General features: G+C 37.5%; 2 protein-coding genes across 4 annotated transcripts; both read left to right on the top strand.

The window, feature by feature from the left end:
• Positions 1-4,132: 4,132 nt before the first annotated feature.
• LOC131336060 (beta-glucuronosyltransferase GlcAT14C-like) lies at positions 4,133-6,585 on the top strand. 2 transcript variants are annotated; one of them, XM_058371689.1, is made up of 4 exons: positions 4,133-4,959; positions 5,461-5,536; positions 5,630-5,745; positions 5,959-6,585. In XM_058371689.1, the coding sequence occupies exons 1-4, from the start codon at positions 4,434-4,436 to the stop codon at positions 6,387-6,389; spliced, it is 1,149 nt and encodes a 382-aa protein (XP_058227672.1). In that variant the 5' UTR covers positions 4,133-4,433; the 3' UTR covers positions 6,390-6,585. The 2 variants fall into 2 exon arrangements, with proteins under 2 accessions (XP_058227672.1, XP_058227671.1); XM_058371688.1 differs by having other exon boundaries at positions 4,140-4,959; positions 5,830-6,585.
• Positions 6,586-10,831: 4,246 nt separating this feature from the next.
• Positions 10,832-22,164, top strand: LOC131336059 (probable helicase MAGATAMA 3). 2 transcript variants are annotated; one of them, XR_009202743.1, is made up of 9 exons: positions 10,832-10,977; positions 12,327-13,852; positions 15,504-15,692; positions 17,529-17,624; positions 17,726-17,888; positions 18,045-18,177; positions 18,330-20,090; positions 20,470-21,505; positions 21,618-22,164. XR_009202743.1 is itself a non-coding variant. In XM_058371687.1 (8 exons), the coding sequence occupies exons 2-8, from the start codon at positions 12,499-12,501 to the stop codon at positions 20,893-20,895; spliced, it is 4,122 nt and encodes a 1,373-aa protein (XP_058227670.1). In that variant the 5' UTR covers positions 10,832-10,977; positions 12,327-12,498; the 3' UTR covers positions 20,896-22,164. The 2 variants fall into 2 exon arrangements, 1 of the variants encoding a protein (XP_058227670.1); XM_058371687.1 differs by having other exon boundaries at positions 20,470-22,164.
• The last annotated feature ends 3,170 nt before the right edge of the window (positions 22,165-25,334 follow it).

Here is a 25,334-nt window from a genome sequence, read left to right as displayed (position 1 = left end):
AGCCCTTGAAAAAATGTTTTAAATTTAATGAACGGATTGGATCGTTTGTGTGGGACCCATAGTGGGCCCCACAACTTGAAAAAATTATCGGAAACGCCCATTCTGTTTAGAATATATATTTTAAAATCACTACCAAAATTCAGTTAAATCCGACATCGTTAAAGGGATTTACAAAATATTCAACTTTGTTCCATAATACAGGCCCAAATTTTGAAACAAATTAGGATGCTTCGTAAACACCTCTGTTGGTGTTGGATTTAGCTGAATTTTTGCAAATACTTTAAAATATATATTCTAAACAAAATGAGTAGTTTTGATCATTTTTTCGAGACCCAAAATGGATCTGTTTTGGCTGGTACAAATTTTTCATCTGTACTGTTAACAGGGCTCGAAAAACAAGGGCCTTAACTCAGAAAAGGAAGTTTATTTATCAAAAATGTTACTCCCTCCGTCCCAAAAAGGATGACATTTTGAAATTTATGTCATTTTTCATTGCTTATATATTTCATTATATAATATTTTTATGAGTTTAAAATTTTTGTATAATAGAACTAATCGAAAACTATTAAACAATATCTATATTGCATATTTTTTTAGATTCATATTGAAAGATATAAGAAATTAAAATTGGCACAGATATCAAAAATTGTCATCTAATATGGGACAGAAGGAGTATCCTACAGCAAAATTCTACAACATACTTATATCATTCTTACACGTTATTACTGGGGCCCACCACATCCTTTTTTGTTTCACTTGAACTACGTTTTTTTTGTTTCACTTGAGCTTCCATCAGAACGCGTAAGGAAGTTGTAAGTATATTATAGGATTTTGTTGTAAGCCTAATATATCTCGATAATTATTCCATAATTTGATTCCTTTGCAAAATCTAATTATCTAAGGACATATCATTATTAGCACATCAAAAAATGGACACAATTTTTTTTTAAAATTAGGTGTGTGGGCCAGCTTAAGCACACATTGACTAAATTTGGGGGGCCTAATCCTATCGTCCACTTATGGAAGACTCAATTGAAGTTGGAGTAAAACTTTGTATAGACTGATCTAAAATAAAATTGACAACACCTAAAAGAGGTTTCAAACATAAGACGAGAACTTCTACAAGAGCATCTCAAAATTTGAAATCTGAAATGGCATGCAAGTGAAACAATTGATCTCTGAGACATCGCCAACAAAAAAATGTCAAATGTATATGTCATTTAACATTTCTTCTCTCATGTAAAATTTGATATTGATGTCAAACTTTATTTTTCGTTATTTTACTCTGCAAAACTTTCTAAAATAATAATTTTGACACAATTGTTGGGGTAGACGTCTTGAAGATATCAACTTTATCATGTCAAAATTGCCACCTTAGCCTTCTAAAAAAATTGACATTCTCAAATTTGACCCGAAGATTGGAGATGGTTTAAGTTTTAAATCTCAGCCATTAGGCCAATCTTGAGGTTACCTTCACATTAAAAAGGACATATCGGTACTCCACTTTAATGGGCTCTTTGAAATTTGTGGAAAATAAATGAAAATGGTTAAGAATGAAAGTGCTTAGAAAATATAAACGAAAATATACTGTGCTTAAAATTTGATTTTTTTTAAAAAAAATTCTCATTTATTTCTAAACCAAAAGAAAAAATAGTGAATTTTTAAAAAATTTCCTTTCCTTTTCGTAGATCCCAAACAAAGACTACAAGAATAATACTGCTATTACTCCACTTTAAGAACAATTAAGGAAAAAAGAATGTTTATATGTTAGTTTGACTTGTCAAAATGAACATGAAAGTATTGAATCTACAAAACAGAAAGTGTCAAATAAATTTAGGAGTTTCCGACTTTCCGTTTTATTTTGGTGGAGACTGGGGAGGAAGGTGATGGGAGCAGAGAGACCGGGTTGGCTAATAAAAACCAAATAAGCCAAATAAAATAGTTTTTCAGTCATTTTCAGCCAATAATCCTTACTTATTGGAGTATTATTCTTTGGGAAAATGACGGCTCATGACGTATTTTGATAATTAATACCCGTCAAGGACATTTTCAGCGTTAACAAATGTTCTTTCAACATGTTATTGACGAATATTAATTATCAAAACACGTCATTAACCATCATTTTCGCTTATTGGGGAATTATTCTTTGGGGACTGATCTGCTTTATTGCGGGCTGGGCTCTATTTCGATTCTTATCAGGGATTTTACTTGGACCTGTTGGCTTCAAGCTGAGCAACACCTAGTAATTTGTTCCATAAGCAGACGTAATATACAGTATTTGTTCAAAAATGACAAGGGAAATGATTTAACGCTTTTATTTTTTCTCAATGGCACTCCCTTTTTCTTTTTTCCCAATGGCACTCCCTTTTTGTTTTTATTCATGTGGACTTACCAACTTGCCCTTCAAATAGAAAAGGTGACTCAAGAGGTTAACGTAACTTAGAAATTTCGCATAAATAAAAGACAAAAAAAGTAGTGCCAACGGATAAAAAAACCGGATTTTTCTATGCTAATTAAATGAATGGGAATTGTTGAACATTTTTTCTATTGCTGTTGTCGTGCAAGTCATTTTCCCAGACGAAATAAAGGGGAAACCTTACAAACAAAATTGTGATGGCTACTTATCAAAAAAGAAAAAATTTGTGATGGCTAATTTTGTTAGTCTAAGTGAAATTGTGGGTTGGTATGGTCCAATCCAACCCAGATCAATTTTGACTCGTTGGATTCAGTTTGGGTCCCTTAATTTGCTTATTGACATACTTAGTTTGGGTCACAATTCGTGAAGTACTTGGGCTCAAATTCCTCTTCCTTAATTCTTTTTTGGTTATGGTCTGTCATTATCTTCTTTCTTTCTTTCTTTCTTTCTTTTTGGTGAACGTACTCAATTCATATCTTCATTGCTACCCTAGGTGATCCAATACCAGTTAACCTCTCTGTATATATTTTTTTAACAGATAAATAAATAATTAAATATTTACTCGACTCTACATTATATTTACTATGGCAACTCCAATTCCTCTTCTGTGTTTGGTTTTTGGCCAGCAGGTTGGATGGCGATGAACGAAAATGTTACTATTATGGTATACAATTTGGAACTTACTTTTTTCTTCTTTCCACAATTTGTGCATTATCTATAATGAGTAATCAATATTGAGTCCAAGTAAAATCTCAAATAATCACAAAGGATAGAATGCGGACTTGAAAATTAAAAGAAATATTTTATTAGAGAGACATCTCTTTTGTCTAAAAAATGTGACTTTTTATTTTGGGTGGGTGAAAAGACATGACACTTATGAAAATGTGTTTGTTGTCCTATAAACAGAATGTCTCCCTATATTGTTTTGTAAGCCTTGAGTTCTTTTTTTATATCTCTATTACTTCCTATATTATGTGGGCAATTCGATTCATATTTGGCACTCCCGTATTCCACCGATCATGTTAGTGGAGACACACTGTGAGATTTATGGGTTTTATCATCGAGATGTGTTCAGCCACCAGAACCTACACTAAGAGAAACAAATATGGCTTTAGAACAACGACATATAATCATTGTACTACCCGTCATCTAATTGTTTCAGATGTCTTTTCATTCATCTCTTATTGCATAATCTATTCGGTCACTCCATCCCCTTAAATATCCGTTAGCCATATATATATATATATATTCTTTTATGTGACATCTATGATCTATCTATGCGATTTACTACAATATTGTATTTACCTGCTCTTTCCTACATGGAATTTCCGTATTTTTCATCATGTCATTCATAATAATTATACACATTTTATTTACTTTTCTTCAAAAGGAAACTAAGTTCAATTAAGAACACGACAAATAAAAGAAAACAACTATATTTATTTCCTACACGGAATTTCATCCTTTTTATAATCATTTTCAACTTTTTTAACATCTTTTTCATCTGCGCCTCGGTCTGTCCATAATTTATCCTTAAAATATCTCCATTAAAAAAAACAGAGAAGCAATTCTCTCTCTTTTGATTAGGTCCCTTTGGAGTTTGGAATGCAATACCAACACGCGGAATGTAGATGGCAATCAGGCATTGGAGGAACTTGTATTACATGTGTTCAAAGGTCTCTCTCTCTCTTTGAAAAATCAAACTTTTGTTCTTTTGGTTGCTTATAGTCAAAGAATTCCCCTCGGATATTTTAATTTGTTTGGTTGTTTTGCCCTGTTATCAACTACTCCTAACAATTAACGTTTGTACCAAATAAGCACCAACCCACACCTTTATTTCTCTCCTATAACTGATTTCTTTCCCATCCATTCTTTCATCTAGTTCAGACTTCACCCCCTGTTAACTACTCCCTTGCTAAATACCCAGACTGTGAATTTTCAAATTTATGCACTCATTCGTGCTGTGAGTTCCAATTTGTTTCATCAATCAATAAGCCATTTGGCCATTTGGGTGAGGATGTCCAGACTCTATGCCTTGCTCTCAGGTTACTGCCTTTGGATTCTGGGATTTTCTACAAGTTTGGTAGGGTTGGTAGCCTTTTCAAGACCATACTTTGCAGACAAGTTTTCTGATGCTGCAACAACTTTTGAAGACCTTCCGATTCCGGTGAGAATCCCATCAAAAGGGCCAAATGACCCTCCGGTCATAGCTTATTCGATTTCTGGAACTCATGGAGATAGTACGAAGATATTGAGGCTGGTAAAGGCAATTTATCACCCAAGAAATCAGTACCTGCTCCAACTTGATGCCAGTTCATCGGATCACGAGAGGAAGGAATTAGCTATATCAGTCCAATCTGAGAGGGTGTTCAAGGCATTTGGGAATGTCAATGTTGTCGGCAGAGGTAGTGCTTTGAGTCCGATGGGACCTTCAGCTGTTGCTTCCACACTCCGCGCTGCTGCATTGCTTCTTAAGATTAGTGCAGATTGGGACTGGTTTGTCACGTTAAGCGCTTCTGATTATCCGCTTATGCCTCAGGACGGTAAACGTTCCACCTTCCCTAATGAGAATTGATATTTTTTAGCCATTCATCGGACCAATCACCCATAGGTTTTACTGCCCCTCGGAGCACTAGTAGCTCGCAGTCGGGCCAGCTGGGTTGCAAGGCACAAGAGGGCATCGTTCTCTCGCCTCGGTCCTGCAACCTCCTAAATCCAAAATTCATGAGAGCAAACCGTTTAATATACAAGGCTATCTAGCTTCCTTTTATAACTACCATTCAAATGCTGGAGATCAATTATGTTGCTCCACAATGGTAGGATTTTCCTGTGGCCAGTAAACCTTCTTTCTGAAGCCTCAAATTGTTGGAAGGACCATTGTCACTATTCATACCTATGGATAATTTTATTAGAGGTATGAATAGTGAAATTAGACATTCTTTATGGAACGGAAGGGTTATGGTTTTAAGTGGAAACATCTCTTCGGCTATAGTTTCCCTGATACCATGGCAGTTCTAAAAACACCGCTGCTAATTTATATGCAGATCTCCTTCATGCTTTTAGCTTTTTGCCAAGGGATCTCAACTTCATCGATTACACGAACAAAACTGGCTGGAAGGAGTAAGAACGAGTCAATTTTATTGTCCACTGAAATTTTCATTTATTGAAGTCTCTTTAGCTCCAATTTAATCGTCGAAAAATGATTCGGAGCAGGAGGCAAAACATTGACGAGATCATTGTAGACCCCAATCTATATTACAAAAAAAACTCTCCAATTTTGTATGCCTCAGAAACAAGAGCTAAACCAGATGCCTTCGAGATTTTCGGAGGTCAGTGAAATTAGTCATGCCTAAACAGAAGTCAGTAAAATCAATCTCATTTGGAATGAATTTGATTTTTTTTTTAATAAACAGGTTCACCTTGGGTAATTCTAAGCAGAGCCTTCATGGAGCACTGTGTCCATGGATGGGACAATTTCCCCAGGAAACTACTAATGTACTTGACCAATGTGTTGTTTCCTCTTGAATTATACTTCCAAACAGTCCTTTGCAACTCCCCTGAGTTCCAAAACACCACAGTGGACAACAACTTGAGGTATACTATATGGGATCATAAAACTGTTGGTAAGGCACTGGAGTTGAAAATGTCGCACTACGATGAAATGGTATCAAGTGAGGCAGTTTTTGCAAGGACTTTTAGAGAAGGGGATCCGGTGCTATCGGAGATCGACGAGAATGTCCTTAACCGCCCACCGGATGGGGTGGTGCCCGGGGAATGGTGCTTGGATCAAGGAATGAACACGAGCGTAGAAGATAGTTCGTCGGTGATTGATCAGAATTATAGTAATTGTTCAAGTTGGGGTGACATCAATTCAGTTAAGCCAAGGTCCTTTGGGGTGAAGCTTGGAACATTTTTCTCTAAGCTTCTTGTTGAAAGGAAACTAAGGCCTAATCAATGCCACAACTCTGTATAGATATTAGCCAAAATTCAAAATCCACCCACAGATATACTACTTTTGTATAAAAGGAAAGAAGAAATATGTTGACCTACACTTCCTCGTGCTTTTGTGTTCCATAACCGGATGTTTGGGCCAACTTGTGTTTAGTCTAATACTAGTATATTTTCATCTCCCGTCGCGGTAAGTTATTGGAGCTGTCTTAATTTTGCATCTATTTCCTTTCTATTATCTCCCACTCCTCTGTAGTGTGATGTTTTTTTTTTTTTTTTCAGTATAATAAGATTATCTAAGCTGTTGGAAATTTTTTCCATTTCTTTCCTCCCTCTCTCTTTAGTCAGAAACTAGCTTTTTACTGAAGCTTCCCATGTACAAATACAAAGACTTAAAAAAATATGTAAAATATGCGAGAGTATATCAACTGCAGATTAACAAAGCTAAGCACTTCCCAGCACAAATTAGTGCAGCAAAAGTGAAGGATGATTAGGGCCGTACATCTATCTGCCTTCCTTGTAACTAGTAGTTGGGCGCACACGGTGTGTGCGTGTGAGTACGTGCAGTGTGGGATTGATTGCTGAGTAGTTGAATTCGTACGATTTTAGCAGAGTTATTAAAATCACTTAGGTGACACAACTACAGTACTTATTAATAATTTATTCACGCTCGGCCCATTGGTTTTCTCTCCTTCTATGTATTAAAGGTAGATAGATAGATAACTTGAGAATAATCTTGGTATTTGATATACGGTCTTGCTATTGTTAGTCCATTGGGCTAACGATAATTACACTAGAAAACAAGAAAAATACGTATTTCTGTGTACTTTTTATATCCTTTAATACACATTCACACACTCATTATTGTCAGCTCATTGGGCTGATTTTAGAATTTCCCTTTGATATAGTCACACCAAACCAAGAGGCCTTTGGCTACACGGCTTTAGAGATGCATTTAAATGTCAAGAGAAAGGAGATCCGGAGTTCAACTTTTCTTCCGACTTGCTAATGTAACTCTTCTAACAATATTGACCGCCTTCGCGGATTTAAAAAAATAGGGAAAAATAGGGAAAATGACGGCCCAGGACGTATTCTGATAATTAATGCCGTTAAGGACAAGTTAAGAACATTTGTTAATGCTAAAAATGTCATTGAAAGATATTAATTATCAAAACACGTCATTGGCCGTAATTTTCCCAAAATACTAGTACTATATATCTTGGTATCATCATCCAGAAAAACAATCGGGAGCCCAATCCTAAGCCCAATTGCAAGCCCGTAGTAAAAGGACGACCCACGAAACCACTGTGTACTCTCTCTTTTCCTGTCCCTCGCCTCGCGCTCGGGCAGCGGAAAGCGCACTTTTCTTGTACTACTATTCTTGTAATTTTTCATAGGTAAAAATGATTTTGACATTTTATTTTTTTATTATAATAATTCAAAATTTGTGTTTTAATGTAAAAATTATGCATAACAAGACCCACTAAAATACAAATTTTAGAGTGCCAAAATCATTTTCCTTTTCCAAAAGACCATAAAGTAGTAAAAGTCTTAATTGCACACTTGGCCGCCTTAAATTACACAAACCTTTCAATTTGGCCCTTTCTTAATCTTTGTTTTTGTTTTTGTTTTTTTTAATATGATATGACTAGAATGCCAAAAATTATATGCATATAAACTTGTATTTATCTAACAACAGCTTTGTTCGAATCGTCTTCTTTCATTCAACCCATCCATCGGTTTTATCTTTGTTGACACTTCTTTGTACCCTCCATCATTCGTCAAGATGTAAAATAGTTTTTTTAGTGTTAAAAAAAATATAAACAAAGGTCTAATCCCTAAATTGACTTTTTTTAGTATTTGCGGTTTTTTTATTTTCCCCATTTTTTTCAATATTTGTATTAGTTTCTTGAGTATTTATTTGTAAAAGTAAAAAATAATAATCTGACTTGAAAAAGATTCACGGGAATCGCATCATACAAAAATAATTCATAAAATTTGTTTTTAATAAACTTTTTTAATTTATTGATCATATGTTTGTACTTTTTAGAATTCTCCCGTCGAGATAATTAAGCAATATAACATAATACCGTACAGAATTCAAAGTTCTTGTTTAAAATAATATTTTGGAAGTCCAGAGTTCAAATCTTGTTGATGTTCTCTTCGAATTGAGCCCAATTTATAGTATCTCTTTTCTTAGTCTCGTGTTATTTCCCCCACTAATTTGGTTTCTCACAAAACTTACCAAGACTTAGGTCTCGCTTGGCCTAACATTTTTTTGTCTGTTTTGAATTTTTAAAATTTTGTGTTTCATATTTTCAAATCAAACATTCATCTTGGCATGAAGAAATTAAAATTTCAAATTTTTATGACCAAATTTTAAAATTGTTCTTTAAAGACAAAATTAATTCAAAACAAACATGTTTTTTGGACTATTTTTTTGGTAAGTCTCGTTCATATATTGTCAATTTTTTATTCCTCTTGTTGAGGTCAACAAAAAAATTTACATTTTTTTTTTCAAACTTAACAAAACACACAAATTAGTCGTTAATTAGGAAGATAAGATAAGTTAATCCAAACTCCATGTTTCTTACGTAGTTACGTTATGTCTATATGCAAATATAAAAGTTCTAAATCCGTGCATTTTTTAAAAATTCATTATTCAGTAGTGATTTTGGGGCACCGACAGGTGATGTACCAATACTGGATCCACCATACATATATGTTTAGGAACCCACATAAAATATGTGATGGAGGAAGGCACCAGGACACTATGTGGTAGTGCCCATGGATCACCAAACACATGGTGCCCTAAGACCATCAAATAATTTTTCCCATGCATATGTCATTTACTTGTAGATACATAAAATCCAAAGTAATTCCCACCTAGGCCGGCCCAAATAATTAAATACACCCTTAAAGTAAGTCAAAATTTTATACTACTAAAAATACTCATCCTCCACTATTGATGACTTCTGACCAAATATCGGCATTGATCGTTGAGAACGTTCTCAGAAATCTTCAGATCTGAGAACATTCTCAGCACACGCTTGGACTTAATGGTAATACTGACAACTCTAGATATTTCAAAGCTGAGAATGTTCTCAGCACACGCCTATTCTCAGCTCTAAAAACGTTCTCAGTACACGCCTAAATTTAGTAGTAATTCATTTTCAAATGTTCTCAGTTCTAACAACATTCTCATACGTTCTCAGCATATGCCTTGACTTAGTGGTAATTTGTTATCTGATGTTCTCAACTCTTAAAACGTTCTTAGCACACATACATAGACTTAGTGATAATTAAAAAGAGTGATACGAAAATTAATGTGCAATTTTATATACCTGGTGGTAAAAAGCCCTAATCCCATATATATATATTTTTAGAGAAATAAACTCAAATTCAAATACGGAGTATATATTTTTTTCTTTTCTATTATCAACGTTTCAAATATGCTTACCAATCGATAATTACAATGGTCCTCCCACAGCTAACATTGGTGGCCCACCCTTAATGACATATCAACGATCAGGATTCACTTATTGGAACAAAACTTCCACGTACACAGGCGATACACTCAATCCTAACCGACAGGTTTGGCCCGAACTGTACGGTACTCGCACAACCAAAAATACCCTTTTCTTCTTATATGTTTGAGAGGTGCTACGGACATATCAGGTGTGGCACACCTCAGCCACACCCCTCTTACATATAGATGGGGTTCGTATCAATAGGTTGCACCTTTATGTGAGAGAGGTGTGGCTGAAGTGTGCCACACCCGATGTGCCTCTAGCATTTTTGTATATGTTTCCACAATATCACTATTGTCCCTTACTTGAAGGATTACTAATAAACTAGTCCGACTAAATTAGTCGGGGAACCTCTTCAAAAAAAAAATAAAATTAGTCGGGGAATTAAAATCACATAAACATGGATTAAGAGAGATCAAGTATTGTATTTACAAAAAGACAATAAAATAAGTAACAAGGCTTAATTGCATCGTGCCTCCTTAAACTCTCAACATTTTTTAAATTACCCCTTAAACTACAAAACTTGATAATTGATCGTCTTAATCTACGTAAACCTTAAACTACGTGAAATTTCAATGGAAAAAACAGTCCGATAAATTCGGTTCACTTCAGTTTGGATAACGATAACGGTTCGGATTGTTTATACTACTATATTGGATTAATTTTTTTACGGTTTGATTTCGGTTTTATGGGGGGTTTAAACCGTATTATACCCAATTTGGGTCACTTCATCTTTGCCGTCCATGTCTAAAAGAGACAAATCACAACCGTTGATCGCAGCCCTTCTAATCGCGTCAACACAAAACGACCATACGCCTAAATCTGTAATGGAGCAACTCCCAGCCGCACCTCATCGCGCACTCTCTCTCTCTCTATCTCTCTCTCTCGCCCCCCTCTTTTCCTATATATACCCCTCCCAGCCCTTCACTTTTTCTCTCATTAGCATTAGCTATTTCTCTCTCTTCTCTCTCTATTCCCCCACTCTCTCTCGCTCTATCTAAAAGCTAACCCTTCTCTCTCTAACATAGTGTTTTGTTTACATATTTATATATTTTCTCTCTCTGGATTCGGTGCTACTGAGAGGTAAACCTTCCCTATCCTCGATTATTTTATTAAATTTGGATTCTATTTATTTTTTCTGGAAAATAGTTTGACCATTTTGCGATATTTGCATTGTTGAATCTGTTTGGATTTGGGAATAGTGAGGATATGCTTGATCTATTATCTATTAGGAGGCAATTACAAGAACTGGTTGAGAGTTTCTTTTTGTGTGGAGATTAGTCAATCTAATTTAGGGTTTGGACTAGTGTAGGAAAAGGGTTAATAATTATTGGCTGTTTGATTGCTGAAAACCCTAGGTCTGAATTGACTTTTGTCTTTCGGTTAAGTGATGGTTGTGGGTTTGATCTAGATTTGGGTACTTGTATATGCTATTCTGTTACTTCACGTGAATTGATTGGTGATCTTTAATCAAGCAGTTTCTTACACATTGGGGTTTTTTTGGTGGCTAATTTCATGATTCTGTAACTAGGGACTTGTTGTGTACTGAATTAAAGGATCTGATGTCTATGATGAGATATACTTAGATAAGTTTTGAACATTGGAGGGGCACTTTTATTATTTTTCACAGAACAGAATCAAAGCTGCGTGGTTAAGTTTGCTGGTGTAAACTCATTGCTAATCGGTTGTTCATTACATAATCAATTTTCTTTGTGTATGTATGTATATGTGTTAATGTGCGCACACACAACCGATTTGTACACACATAAGGTGATGTGTTTTGTTCTTAGGTATTGGTGTCACTTGTTTGAGTAATGCGCTTTCATTGATCCATCATTATTTTCAGAGCACTTTCCAGAAATTGAGTGAATTTTTCTGTGTTGAAGGCTTGGAGCTTCCTTTATTTTAGTGAGGATTGATAAGATCTGTAGTCATGTCCATAGTACAAGTTGAGTGCTTAACTAGTTTTTTATCATTTAATAGCTTGATACAAAATTGTCCTTTTTGGTTTCGTTCAGAGTAGTAATACTTAGTTTGTTTATTTTAGTGAGGATTGATAAGATCTGCACTTGCTGCAACTCTTGCTTGCCTCAGGTGCATCCTTAGGGATTCCTTTTTTTTGGTGGGTATCCTTCTCTCATTTTGTGAACCACTTTGCTGTTTAAGGGGTTAGGAACTTGAAACTATCTTAGATAAGCCTAGGGTTTGCTTGCCCATCAATCAAGAGTACAGAATTGGGACTTCGTTTTCTTTTTTCAGTTGTAGAGAACTGTCTATAGTAGTTGCACATCTTTAGGCTTTCAATCATTAGAGAGAAGATTGATTCTCACATGAAAGTTTTCTTCGTATACAGTGGCTTGATACCTGTTTTAGTGTTCTGCTTTCCTCTCCTCTATCATTGACATATGAACTTCCTGAATCTTTCCTTGCAGAAGCCATCATACTTTCAACATTTATTTGAGTTCTTCAAGGGTTGAAGAATCTGCTTTGACATTTTCCTTCTACTGGCATGTCATGTGCATCTTCTGCTCCTCAGAAATCACAAACTGTTAGTAGCTTATTTAGTTGGATATACAATTTAATCTGTATGCATTTCTATATGAGATGGGTTCTAGAGAAAGGCCATTTTTTGATCTTAATGAACTTCCTGCTGAGGAGAATGAAGAGGCCATAGATGCTTCGTGCTTCCAGCCTCAAAGGGCCATGCCTTCTTCAAATCGACATACTACTGAAATGTTTGCAGCATCACCTGGTCCACAAAAAACAGTGAATAACCTTGCTTTCTCTCATGCATCCACCGCTTCTGGCTTTCAGCCTTTTGTTCGTCCGAAAAGTGCTGCTATATCTTTAGTCTGTGCTGAGCAGATGCGCCCTGTAGATTTGGGCTTTGAGGTTGCTTCATTATCAAAGATTGCTGTTGGTGAGGATAAAATGCAATCACCATTGGTAGATTTAGGTTCTAGGGAAATTCGGGCTGTTGAAAAGGAAGAGGGGGAATGGTCTGATGCAGAGGGTTCTGGTGATGGACGTGGAGGCAGTGACAGGCGTGAACAGTTTCTCACTAGTCATGGAAAAGAGTCACAGGAGAAAGCAACAAAAGTAGGGAATATGTCTCGCAATGATGAAAAGATCAAGGATGAAAACAATGATCTTAGTTCTTTAGGATTGGATCCAGACACTAATAATCGAAAAAGCAGTAATAGCCGAAATCCAGAAGGCAATTGTAAGGGTGATACGTCCATGGATGGCCAAGAAGAACTTGGGTTCGTTCCAAAACAGAGGGAGGTTAAAGGCACTGAAGCAAGTCATGCATTGAAGTGTGCAAATAATTCTGGAAAGCGGCCAAGGTTTGACCAACAAAAGGAAGCAATGCTAGGAAAAAAGCGTAACAGGCAGACCATGTTCCTCAAATTGGATGATATCAAGCAAGCGGGTCCTATCAAAACATCAACCCCAAGAAGGCAGACCTTTCCAGCACCCATTACCGTTCGTACAGTGAAAGAGTCGCGTAACATTCCACCACCTGCTGAACGCAACGGAGAGAAGCAGAGTCATCCCATGAACAAGGATCCAAAACAGGTTGATTTATCATGTAGTGAAGGAAACACTTTTGCGGAATCTAATGATTCTATAACTGAATGTAATGGTGATATGAATTCAGGACTTCTAGGTCGGCCTAGGAGGCTGAATAGTGGCACAGATCTTGCTCCAGATGTTAACCCTCCTTCCATAGCAAGGCAGAGTTCATTGAAGCAGCCCACAGACTCAAGGCAGCTCAAGAATGCACAGGTCTCTTCTAGGAAGCCAGCTCTAATCAGTCAGGGTTCCACTGATGCAAAATTAGGGACCAAAAAACTGCCTTCCAAGAAGCAAACTGCAGTGAGCACCCCATATCAAGACACATCAGTGGAACGTCTTCTGCGGGAGGTGACCAGTGAAAATTTTTGGCATCATCCAGGTACAAATCAATATTTCCACCCCTAATGTTAGCCCATTAGTTTCTATATTTAGGTATTGTGGGATATTCATCCGATATCTTCTTGTCTAGTTTGTCGGTGGTATTACACAGATGTTGTATGAAGTTTCAAATTGGTGGAATTAGTGATGCCTCTTTCTCTTTGGAAGAGCAATATTGGCATTTTCTGAACCACTATCGTTAGCAAGCCTGTGTTCGGGTAAATTTTTTTTTATTCGTTCTGGTCTGGCTGACTAGTTCAGCTGTTTGGACGACAGATCTTTGTTGAAACAGAAACCTGGGCTCCTAATAGTACAATCTGGGCTCCTTATCACAAACTGTAAATGGCCTCTCTCACCACCCATGTCATAAAAGGTGTCGGAACTTGGTTGAAATACAAGTCTGTTTGTCCATTCTATTGGGAAGGACCTATGTAGTACGGACACGTGACACAACACAAACACGACACTTCAGATTTGAGAAAAAGTAGTACACTTCAGATTTGAGTAAATGGCCTCTCTCACCACCCATGGTGTAAAACTTGTTACATATTTATCATTTTTTGGATTGTCCCAGGAGTGTCCGAATAAAAAACATTGAGAAAAAGTAGGAGACTTCAGATTTTTTTGAGTGTAAGACTCGTGTTTGGAGAGTGTCGGTCTCCGAAAAGTGTCCAACATTGGTACATGGACTCTGACGAAGTGTCCTTGCTACATAGGGAAGCACCTTTACGTTTTGGTTCACCTACAATGTATTGGGGGTTCCAGCTCGATATCATATTCCCAGCTCTAATGAGGAGAAAAGATTGGATTGTCATTTAGTCTGAATTTTTTTATACTATACCAATAAGTTGGACATTTTAAGATGACTTTGGTAGGTACGAGGATGTCCCATTATCATTTTCTAGTTTGGTGATCACGTATACTTTGGAAGTCGAATCTATGTTACCAATGATATTTTTCTTTGGGGACAGTTGCAATGCATTCGAAATTGTTTTCCTTGTGCTAATATTGGACAGATATCATTGTTATTGTTTATGTGCTTTATGTTTATCCTGGTTTATCTGGGTATGAATGGTGGGTGCGCTAGGAGTGGTCACTTTTTTTTTGCTGTTAGGATTCGTTACTATTTCCTCTATATTGGTGTGTATTGCTCAGGCCGACAAAGCAGGGGATCCTCGAGCTTCATGTGGTGGATCCAATTCTTCAGGAGATCCTGTTGGTGGAGTGATATATGCGTATACTGCATATGTTAAGAGTGACTGAACCATAGAAGTTAATTTGCTTCTTGAGATTCTTCATGTTGATATCACGAATGATATGTGCGATTGCTTCATGATTATCCCTCACTAGATTTTTAGGAAATATTTTTGTTTTGTAATAATGAAAGAAGCTCTGCTGGAATATAATGATGGCTTTTGTATCTTGTGAATTTTAACTATCAACTCTGCAGGGTTTAAGCTAGTAATGTATCTGGTGCTCTACTAAGAATTGAAAAGTTTTTTTGTGAGAATTAATGTCGTTTTCTGACGACTTAGTTTCCTCATTCATTCATCATTATCTGTTCCAATGCTAATCTGTTTTATTCCTGCGAGCATGTTATCTGCCTGCTCCTATTGCCTTTTAAAATGTCCTTTTTTGTGCATGTCCATCAGAGGAGGCTGAACTTCAATGTGTTCCTGGTCAGTTTGATTCTGTTGAAGAGTATATTAGAGTGTTCGAGCCCTTGCTTTTTGAGGAATGCCGCGCACAGCTTTACAGCACTTGGGAAGAGCTAACTGAAACAGTTTCCAGAGACTTGCATACGGTGGTTCGTGTAAGGAGCGTCGAAAGACGAGAAAGAGGTACCCTGCCTTCTGTTAGATATCAGTATTATGTAGTTTTTATTTTGCTTTTCTGTACTAATCGAGGCAAAGTGATGCACTCCTTCCATTCAATTTGTTGGTCTCTTTCTATTTATCTGGATATCCTGAAAGAGCTGTCGACCTTGGAAAGTTGATGCCTACTCTTTTATCAGTTGGTGGCAAATGCATTTATTTGGGTGGGTATAAGGTTGTCTTTCAATTTTCGTTGGGTGTATGTGTGTCAGTGTGTGTATTCACAATTTAAAAACGTCATCTCCTTAAAAGTTTGGCGGGTATAAGGTTGTCTTTCAATTTTGGTTGGGTGTATGTGTGTGTGTGTATTCACAATTTAAAAAATTCATCTCCTAAAAAAGTTGGGTGATCTTAAATTCGACTGACAAGTGTGGGAGGAGTATGTGTATAGAAAGAATCTTTATAAATGTTTCAGATTGTCATGCGACTGTGCAAGACTACGAATCAAAGGGCTAAATACGTTAAATGGTCTTCAAAGTATCTGCTTAGAGGCACTTTGGGCCCCATCCATCCGATGCTATCAGATTTTCCCCCAAACCTCTATTTTCATTGTCCCCGACCGTGATGCCATGCAAAAAATTTCCCAGTTGCAGGCATATCTTTTGATACCTGCATGACCTTTGATCCATTTAGCTAGAGTTACACCGAATTAACACAATGGTTATCTAAATTTCAAATTCACTTCATCACCTACATCCCAACCACCGGCCCATCACCCACTACCACTTTCATCGAGATCCATGCTCACACCACAAGAAGTTGTCTACATGCAAGCCCCACCAGAGCCACCACCACTGAGTTGCTATACACACCTAACCCCCACTGCTACCAACCAACAACATAGCTAATCCCCATCACCAGCCTACAAGAATTACTATCAAAATTCAGTCACCAAGTTGAGATATTAAATTCGTTTGTCAAAATTGTCAGCATCACGAGGAAGCCATCCTCCAATCTAGCACAAATGTCCTTTTGGATCTCCATGCCTAGAGGCAATGGGCAATCATTGTTCTTAATTCTCTCTTTCTTTATTGTTCATCTCTACCATGCAGTTAAGTTTCTTTTCATGGGAAAAAGGTCAATTTCTCGTTATACCTTTTTCCCCTAAATATCACAATCAGATTCAATCCTCAATGACGCACAGATATAACATTTGGTACACCTCCCTTCTTTTCTCACTGACAGTAAATGAGAGTAACGAAGAAGGGTTAGGAGGGATTGGTTATGTTAGTGGGTTGTTCAGAAGGGGTTGGTCCAGTTTGTTTTGAGAGGGGGGACTTGGGAGATGAAGATCTATGTGGTGGCAGTGGGTCACTGAAAAGAGTGACGAGAGGTTGATCTAAGATGGCTGGGAAGGAGAGAAAGACGGATCTGTTATTGTAAGTATATGGATAGGTTGTTTGTGGTACTTAAATGGCTTTCTCTGTTGGTAGAGAATGATTCTATTGTTTGGTCTTTGATTCTTTCCTAATGGGTTATACTCTCTTAGTTAATATGACAACTCAGACCCACCCCTAGGATGCCCAGTTGCAAGGGCGGACCTGCATCTGCAACATGGTAGAGTTCGATTCCCCTTGGAGGCACTTGGGATTTAAGTGGGGGGCCGTGGCGGCGGGTTGCTGCGTTAGTTCCCCTGTAGGTTTACATTGCATGGGAGGGTCCAGTGTGGACCGTGGTTCCTATGTCATCAAAAAGGAAAAAAAAAGTGATAACTTAGCAACATAAACTGTTTTTTTTTGGCTTCTGTTAATTGGCATTCTACTTATTTTACTATTGAATCTTATTTTGTCCATTCTGTCTTAGGATGGTACGATGTCATAGTTCTTCCTGCAAATGAGTGCAAATGGACCTTTAAGGAGGGTGAGGTTGCAGTTCTTTCAACCCCCAAGCCTGGGACAGGTTTGTTTTTAGTCATTTATTCTGTTAGTCAATCACCATGCAGTTTGAATATAAGTTTTTCAGCTTGAAAGGTCGAAATTAAATCCTTTTACGTTAACCAGTGAGATCCAAGAGGAGCAGCAATTCTGACATTGCTGACACTGAGGAGCCTGACGTCAGCGGACGTGTAGCTGGAACAGTAAGGCGTTACATGCCTCCTGATACTCGCGATCCTCCTGGGGCAATTCTTCATTTTTATGTTGGAGACTCTTATGATCCTAACAGGTTACTTGAAATTCCTCATTTCTGGTTGATTATTGTTGAGTGTTTCACATCGTCCTACTGGATGAAACTCTCTCTTTTATGGTTAGTAGATTCAAAAATTTCGATCCATTTTTTTATTAATGAGTCCTTTTTGTTGTATGGATAATATATTTCCAGCCAGGTTGATAATGATCATATTATAAGGAAACTTCAGCTCAGAGGCATCTGGTTTCTAACTGTGCTTGGTACTCTTGCAACTATCCAAAGGGAATACATTGCCTTGCATGCATTCCGTCGCCTCAATTTGCAGGTTGGAGCAGAATCAAGTTTCTAATGGATGCGTCCTATTTATTTCATGTTGCCGTATTTTGATTTACAAATTCTTTTTTCTTTGAGTGGTGGAAAAAGAATTTTATTAATCGAATGTAATGGGTAACAAATTCATTGGCATTCTTTTTACAGATGCAAATGGCCATTCTTCAGCCTAGTGCTGAGCACTTTCCAAAATATGAAGAGCAACCTCCTGCAATGCATGAATCCTTCACGCCAAATTTCTTTGACTATTTGCGGAGGACCTTCAATGGGCCCCAGCTAGCAGCAATTCAGTGGGCCGCAATGCATACAGCTGCTGGTACAAGTAGTGGGAAGAAGCAAGATCCTTGGCCTTTTACTCTAGTTCAAGGACCTCCAGGCACAGGTAAGACACACACAGTATGGGGAATGCTCAATGTCATACATCTTGTTCAGTATCAGCACTATTACGCTGCACTGCTTAAGAAGCTTGCTCCCGAAAGCTACAAACAGACTACTGACGTAAGCTCTGACAATGTTGTCACTGGATCCATTGACGAGGTTCTTCAAAGCATGGATCAAAACCTCTTTCGCACTCTTCCCAAACTATGTCCCAAACCCAGAATGCTAGTTTGTGCTCCTTCTAATGCTGCGACTGATGAACTGCTTACGCGTGTTCTTGATCGTGGGTTTATTGATGGCGAAATGAAAGTTTATCGGCCCGATGTGGCCCGTGTTGGTGTTGATTCGCAAACTCGTGCTGCTCAGGCGGTTTCTGTGGAGCGTAGAACGGAACAGCTCTTAGTCAAGAGTCGCGATGAGGTTTACGGGTGGATGCACCAGTTAAGAGGCCGTGAAGCTCAGTTGGGTCAGCAAATAGCTTGTCTACAAAGAGAACTCAATGTTGCTGCGGCCGCAGGTCACGCCCAAGGGTCAGTTGGTGTGGACCCTGACATTCTTGTGGCTAGGGACCAGAACAGAGATACCTTGTTGCAAAATCTAGCAGCAGTTGTGGAAAATAGGGATAAGGTTTTGGTGGAAATGTCCCGCCTTCTCATTTTGGAAGGCAAGTTTCGTGCTAATGGGAACTTCAATTTGGAGGAAGCGCGTGCAAATCTCGAGGCAAGTTTTGCAAATGAGGCTGAGATTGTTTTCACCACTGTGTCAAGCAGTGGTCGGAGGTTGTTCTCTCGTCTCACTCATGGTTTTGACATGGTAGTGATTGATGAGGCAGCACAAGCCAGTGAAGTAGCCATTCTTCCTCCCCTTGCCCTTGGTGCAGCGCGTTGTGTGCTTGTTGGGGATCCCCAGCAACTTCCTGCAACAGTTATAAGCAAAGCTGCTGGAACATTGTTGTACAGTAGGAGTCTTTTTGAGAGGTTCCAGCAAGCTGGATGCCCTACGATGTTGTTATCTGTGCAGTATAGGATGCATCCCCAAATAAGGGATTTCCCTTCTCGGTACTTTTATCAGGGACGATTAACCGATAGTGAAAGTGTAGCTAATTTACCTGAGGAAATTTACTACAAGGACTCTTTACTTCGGCCTTATGTATTTTATGACATTACGCATGGTCGTGAGTCCCAACGTGGTGGGTCAGTCTCTTATCAGAATATACACGAGGCACAGTTTTGTCTGCGATTGTATGAGCATCTCCAGAGAACTTTAAAGTCATTGACTGGAGGAAAAGTTACTGTTGGCATAATCACGCCTTATAAGCTGCAACTGAAATGCCTTCAACGGGAGTTTGAGGGTGTACTGAATTCCGAAGAAGGGAAGGATATTTATATCAATACTGTGGATGCATTCCAAGGCCAAGAAAGGGATGTCATCATAATGTCCTGTGTCCGCGCCTCAAATCATGGGGTGGGTTTTGTGGCAGATATCCGTCGAATGAATGTTGCTCTCACTCGTGCAAGGCGAGCTCTCTGGGTATGTTGTTTTCTATTACAAAATGCTTTATGAGCTATTCTAAATGTGAAAAGTATCTTGGATCCATATTTGACATGTTTCACTGAGGAAGCATATTTTATAGTTAGAATGGACCGTAAATATGCACCGAATTCATTTTGGGTTAGACCCCTATATTATGAATGAGATGCCCTTAGATGCCCTGTAGTACCATTATCCCAGTAAGTAAGATCAGTACACTAAGGAATATGGATATTTTGGCGCGTCGCTTTGACCTTGAGATGAAAAGTAAATAAATCTAACACTTGGACACACCCCTACAATTGCGTGGCCGCGGCCATATACCATGTGCTTTGTGATAAATTATATCAACTTGAAACAATGAACTTGATGTTTGCAGGTTATGGGGAATGCCAATTCTCTGATGAAATCGGATGATTGGGCCGCATTGATCACCGATGCCAAAGCCAGGAACTGCTATCTGGACATGGATTCTCTCCCCAAAGATTTCATCCTACCCAAATCACTTGCTTTGGCGCCATCACCTGTTAAAGTCTCCTCCAACTTGAGGGGATTTAGGTCTGGAGTAAGACACAGATCATTTGATATGCCCATGGAGTCTAGATCAGGCACGCCATCAGAAGATGATGAGAAGTTAAATGCACCGTTAATATTGAAGAATGGAAATTACCGACCATCAAAGCCACCGATGGGGAATTCCTCGGATGATCTTGATCTGACGAGTGAAAAATCCCGGGATGCTTGGCAATATGGAATTCCAAAGAGGCAAAATTCAGCTGGGTTTGCCGGGAAGAGAGATTTGTAGCAACCAGTTGATGCCTGAAAACTGTCTTTGTGCTTTCTGTGAGCTTCATATCGTTATCACAGTTAGATTTTTGTTTGCCAATGGCTCGTAGTTCCAAAAGTCGTGGCTCGGTTTCTTAATTTTTGGGCTTAGAATCACTGTGGTTGAATGTAGTTCCGAGGTCCAAAAGTTGTGGAACGTTAATTTATGGCTTAAGCTGAAAACTATCAATTTGAAGCTAAGGCTCCTACTGAGATCATTTAGACTCCTGGAGTGGATTGGAGAGTAAACAGGGGATATGAATAGATGGCTCTCTACTTGAGAACAATATTGGTTGCTTCGTGGATGACCAACTTTGGCTTAACAGATTGGTACAATTTCTGACATGGTGCAGCTTTCTATCTTGTGGGGTATTCGGCATGAAACCCTTCGAACGAATGAACAGAAGTAAGAAAGGCGGCTTGGGCTAACAGAATAGATTGTTGTTAGTTTCCAGGGACCTGATCACACAGGCTCAAGCCACGGAAACAGCCTCTCCAGAAATGGGGCTATGGCTTTGTATCTTGTCCTATTTAGACTCCGCTTTAGTGGGAGCCTTGTGCACAGTTGCCCTGTTTTGCGGGAAAAAAAGGTAAGAAACTTCTTTTAATTGCATCCATCCATTAACTTAGAGTTTCCTGATTTCCGTTTTCATCTGATGATCTTCTAGAGTTTACTACAAAGTTATATATGCAATAATTCAGGAACAATTGCATGGTGTCAAGATGCATCGTGGGTGGAGCTTCTTGTCCAACTTACCGCATCATACTTGGACTAAATGGGCTTTGGCGAATTAGAATGGGAGGAATATTTCCCAGTTATGAATTGGTGAATTGTGGGAGGAATCTTTCCAGTTATGCATTGGTGAGTTAGTGTCTTTTCTCACAGCATAGAGCTACTGGCCTCTGGACCTCGACTCCCGATTGGAGCGTCCTGCTTCGAAGATACATAGATACATTTACACAATGTACAATTTTGGGATGTGAGTATTTTATCCGGAGTGGTGTTTAAAATGTTGTAGCATTAACCTTAGATTCTTCCATTGGTTTGATTTAGTTTTTTGGTACAACATTAGTTTAATTTTGGTGAACTGAGATGCTAAACATGCATCCAGTGGGTATAGAACCAGATTCTGTATAAGAAGGTAGGGTACAGTATCTGTTACAGAGGAACCATGTTACAGCAGATGCCAGTAATGACTTGGTTGTACATATTTTCTGCCTTTGATTAATGGAAATGATTTTCACTCCATTTGTTTTTGATGCATGCATTTTTTTTTCTTTTATTAGAAAAGTTACATAAAAAAGCCGAAAGACAAGAAATGGAGTACCTACAGGGCGGGTGAAAATCAATTGCTCTTGTGTTTACATGAGTCCTCTTCTTATAAGGACCACCTCATTTTAATAAAATGCAAACCTCCTTTTTCCGATCGAATTTTGATGATTTGAGCCGCTCAATGTGTTCAGAACATGATTTTAAGGGTACTCGCGAGGAATCAGTAAAAAAAAAAAAAAGACAGGGAAGGGTTTTATCTGAACAGTTTTTGTTTGTTTTTTATCTAACGGTTCAAATAAAAACTGTTCAAATTAAGTCTTTTTCGGTCATTTTTTTTGCCGATTTCTCGCGGATACCCTTAAAATCACGTTCTGAACACATTGAGCGGCTCGGATAATTGAAATCCAATCAGGAAAGGCGAGAAATAGGGAGGTCTACATATAAGGTCCTCATTTTAAGGTCCTTACTTGAAGATTTCTCGTGTTTACATAGTATATATAGTAATACCCTAAGGCTCCGTTCAGTTGCCAGGAAAGTACAAGAAAGGATGGGAAAATCAACTTTCCCATGATTTTTGTAGTGTTCAGTTGGCAGGAAAGTAATGAGAAACATGTTTTTAAGTTTTCCTGCAGGAATTACTTTCTTGCAAAAGTGATCCAGCAAAAAACACAGGATTTTGAGTCGCGGAAAAAGGAAAATGAGTGAACACTCACAAAATTTTCCCGAAAGTTTCTTTTTCCTGACAAATGAACAACTAAACCTTAATTATTCTTGCAAAATTCTTTTGTCAAATGAACACTCACAGGAAAATAATTTTCTTTTTCCTTTACTTCACTTTACTTGACTTTTCCTGAGAATAACTTTTCCGTACAATATTCCTGGCAACTGAACGGAGCCTAAGGGCATCCAGATCTCACTCAATAAACATCCCTGTAAACCAAAGTAGACAGCGAAACCTCAAAATTACTTCTGCATCAGCCTCGTTCGTGCCTCGTCATTTTCAACAATTTTCTACAAATGCTACAGTGGCTCGTTTAAGGTACCGAGCATCTGTTCACAGACTTCTTATTATTTTATTATTTTTACTTCCCTTTTGATTTGCTGTCAGAGAGTAAAGTTAGAGAGAGAGAGAGAGTGTATGGGGCTTTTGGTTTGCTGTTTTTTATTTTTTCATTGCTGTCCTTTTTTTTGGAATAAAAAAATAATATTTTAAATGAGATAGTTTTAATATAGAGAGTCTGATGCAGTAGACATTCTAAAAGTGAGTAGCTAAAGTAATAAAAGTGGATTTTGAGGATTAATTTGGTCCAAAATTTGTTGAGCCTGGCGCGGATGCTCTAATAGGGCCAAAACCATCTTTTCCGGCCCTCTTGCCTGGCCAGCTTTCGTTTCTTTCTTTTCTTTCTTTTTTTACAGGGACGAACTTCTTAGGGTACAAGCCTACTAGTGTTTTTAGACTAAAATAAATAAATTCCTATAAGTTTTAATTTGTAGTTTTAATTTTTTAATTTTTTTTACATGGTATTTTTAATTTTTTTGGCTTATTTAAAACTATACGTTAACGATTGACAAATAAACAGTTAATCCGAGAAGTGCTTCTATAGAGCTAGATAATTTTGACTTTCATTTGGTCATAATTTATTACTCCTTCCATTCCAAAAAGATGACAAATTTTTAATATTTGTGACGTTTTTCATTACTTTTATTTTGTAGTCTATACTATAATTTTTTATGAGTTTGAAAACTTTGTATAATAGAACTAAGTGAGAACTATCAAATAAGATTCATATTGTATACTTTTGAAAAGGGTAGTAATAATGTTAAAATTGTTCTTGTTAGTGTCAAAACTGGAGTGCATAAAAGTCTTGTATATTACGCATAATACAAGCCTTTTGTGCACTTAAGTTTGGCATTATCATTTCCCTTTGAAAATTCATTATTTTTAGAAATCCATATCAAAAGATGTAAAGAATTGAAATTGGTATGGATATAAAAAATTAACATCCTTTTTTAGGACGGAAGGAGTATGATTCAACTTGTTTAGCTAAACAGTAAGTAGAACTTCATTTTAGTTTATAAAATATTTCATCAACATATATTTCCGCGATCAATATAAATATTCGTATAGTACTCCCTCCGTTTTAATTTAATTGTCTTTCGTTCTATTTTAATCGAATAAAAAAATAGTTATATTTTTAAATTTATAATAAATTTTATATTCAATATGAATCTTGTTTAATAGATTTCGATTAGTTTTGTACTAATATAATATTTTTAAAATCACATAAAATATAACTCATTCCGTCTCTTTTTAAGTGTCCCGCTTCGTAACTCCAACTTATTAAGAAAACATTATCATTACACATTTCACATCAACTTTTACCTCCACTTTCCCTACTTACCCTCTATGAAGACATCATCATTACACTTTAACTCACTAACTTTTCAAAATGAAATATAATTTTAGAAGCAAAATGAAAAATGTACCAATTTTTACCCACTAACTTTACAAAATGGACACTTATTAAGGGACAATCCAAAATAAAATACTGAACTTTAAAAAGGAGACGGAGGAAATACAAATTACAAGATATAATAAATTAAAAAATGACACAAACTCTGTCAAAAGAGAATACTATATTAAATTGGGATGTAGTGAATATAAACAATGAAAAATCATACTCTTATGTAAACACGACTAAAAAAGTTTAGGGAAAATGACGGCCTAGGACGTGTTTTGATAATTAATACCTTCCAAGGACATGTCAAGAACAATTTTTAGGACCTGCTTGGACGGGGGATATAGCCTCCCGGATTTCTTTTCACCCCTGATAAAGGGGGATAAGTCCCATATTCACCATTTGGAAGCCCAAAATTGCTCCCAGATTATATTTCCCCCCTCAAAATTTATCCGGCTGTGGAGGGGTTGAGGGGGATAACTTTTGGGCACCCTCTATCCTGCCCAAAAATTATCCGGCTGCGGATGGCGGTATGACGATTATGCCCCTCCTTATCCCCCTCCCCTCCATCTCTGCAACTAACCCTATTTTTTCATTTTTTTTGAAAAACAGAGAGAGAGAGAGAGAGAGAGAGAGAGAGAGAGAGAGAGAGAGAGAGAGAGAGAGAGAGATGACTGGACAGAGGTT

This window comes from Rhododendron vialii, chromosome 8a, assembly GCF_030253575.1.
Source record: "Rhododendron vialii isolate Sample 1 chromosome 8a, ASM3025357v1".
In the NCBI taxonomy this organism is placed as follows: Eukaryota; Viridiplantae; Streptophyta; class Magnoliopsida; order Ericales; family Ericaceae; genus Rhododendron; species Rhododendron vialii.
This window is presented reverse-complemented; position numbering and strand designations above follow the sequence as displayed.

Bases quoted from the DNA above. Each gene is read 5' to 3' on its own strand.
- LOC131336060 (XM_058371688.1), top strand. From the start codon at position 4,434: ATGTCCAGACTCTATGCCTTGCTCTCAGGTTACTGCCTTTGGATTCTG. The intron at 5,537-5,629 runs GTAAGAACGAGT...GATTCGGAGCAG, and splicing joins AACAAAACTGGCTGGAAGGA to GAGGCAAAACATTGACGAGA. The intron at 5,746-5,829 runs GTCAGTGAAATT...TTTAATAAACAG, and splicing joins TGCCTTCGAGATTTTCGGAG to GTTCACCTTGGGTAATTCTA.
- LOC131336059 (XM_058371687.1), top strand. From the start codon at position 12,499: ATGGGTTCTAGAGAAAGGCCATTTTTTGATCTTAATGAACTTCCTGCT. The intron at 13,853-15,503 runs GTACAAATCAAT...CATGTCCATCAG, and splicing joins AAATTTTTGGCATCATCCAG to AGGAGGCTGAACTTCAATGT. The intron at 15,693-17,528 runs GTACCCTGCCTT...ATTCTGTCTTAG, and splicing joins CGTCGAAAGACGAGAAAGAG to GATGGTACGATGTCATAGTT.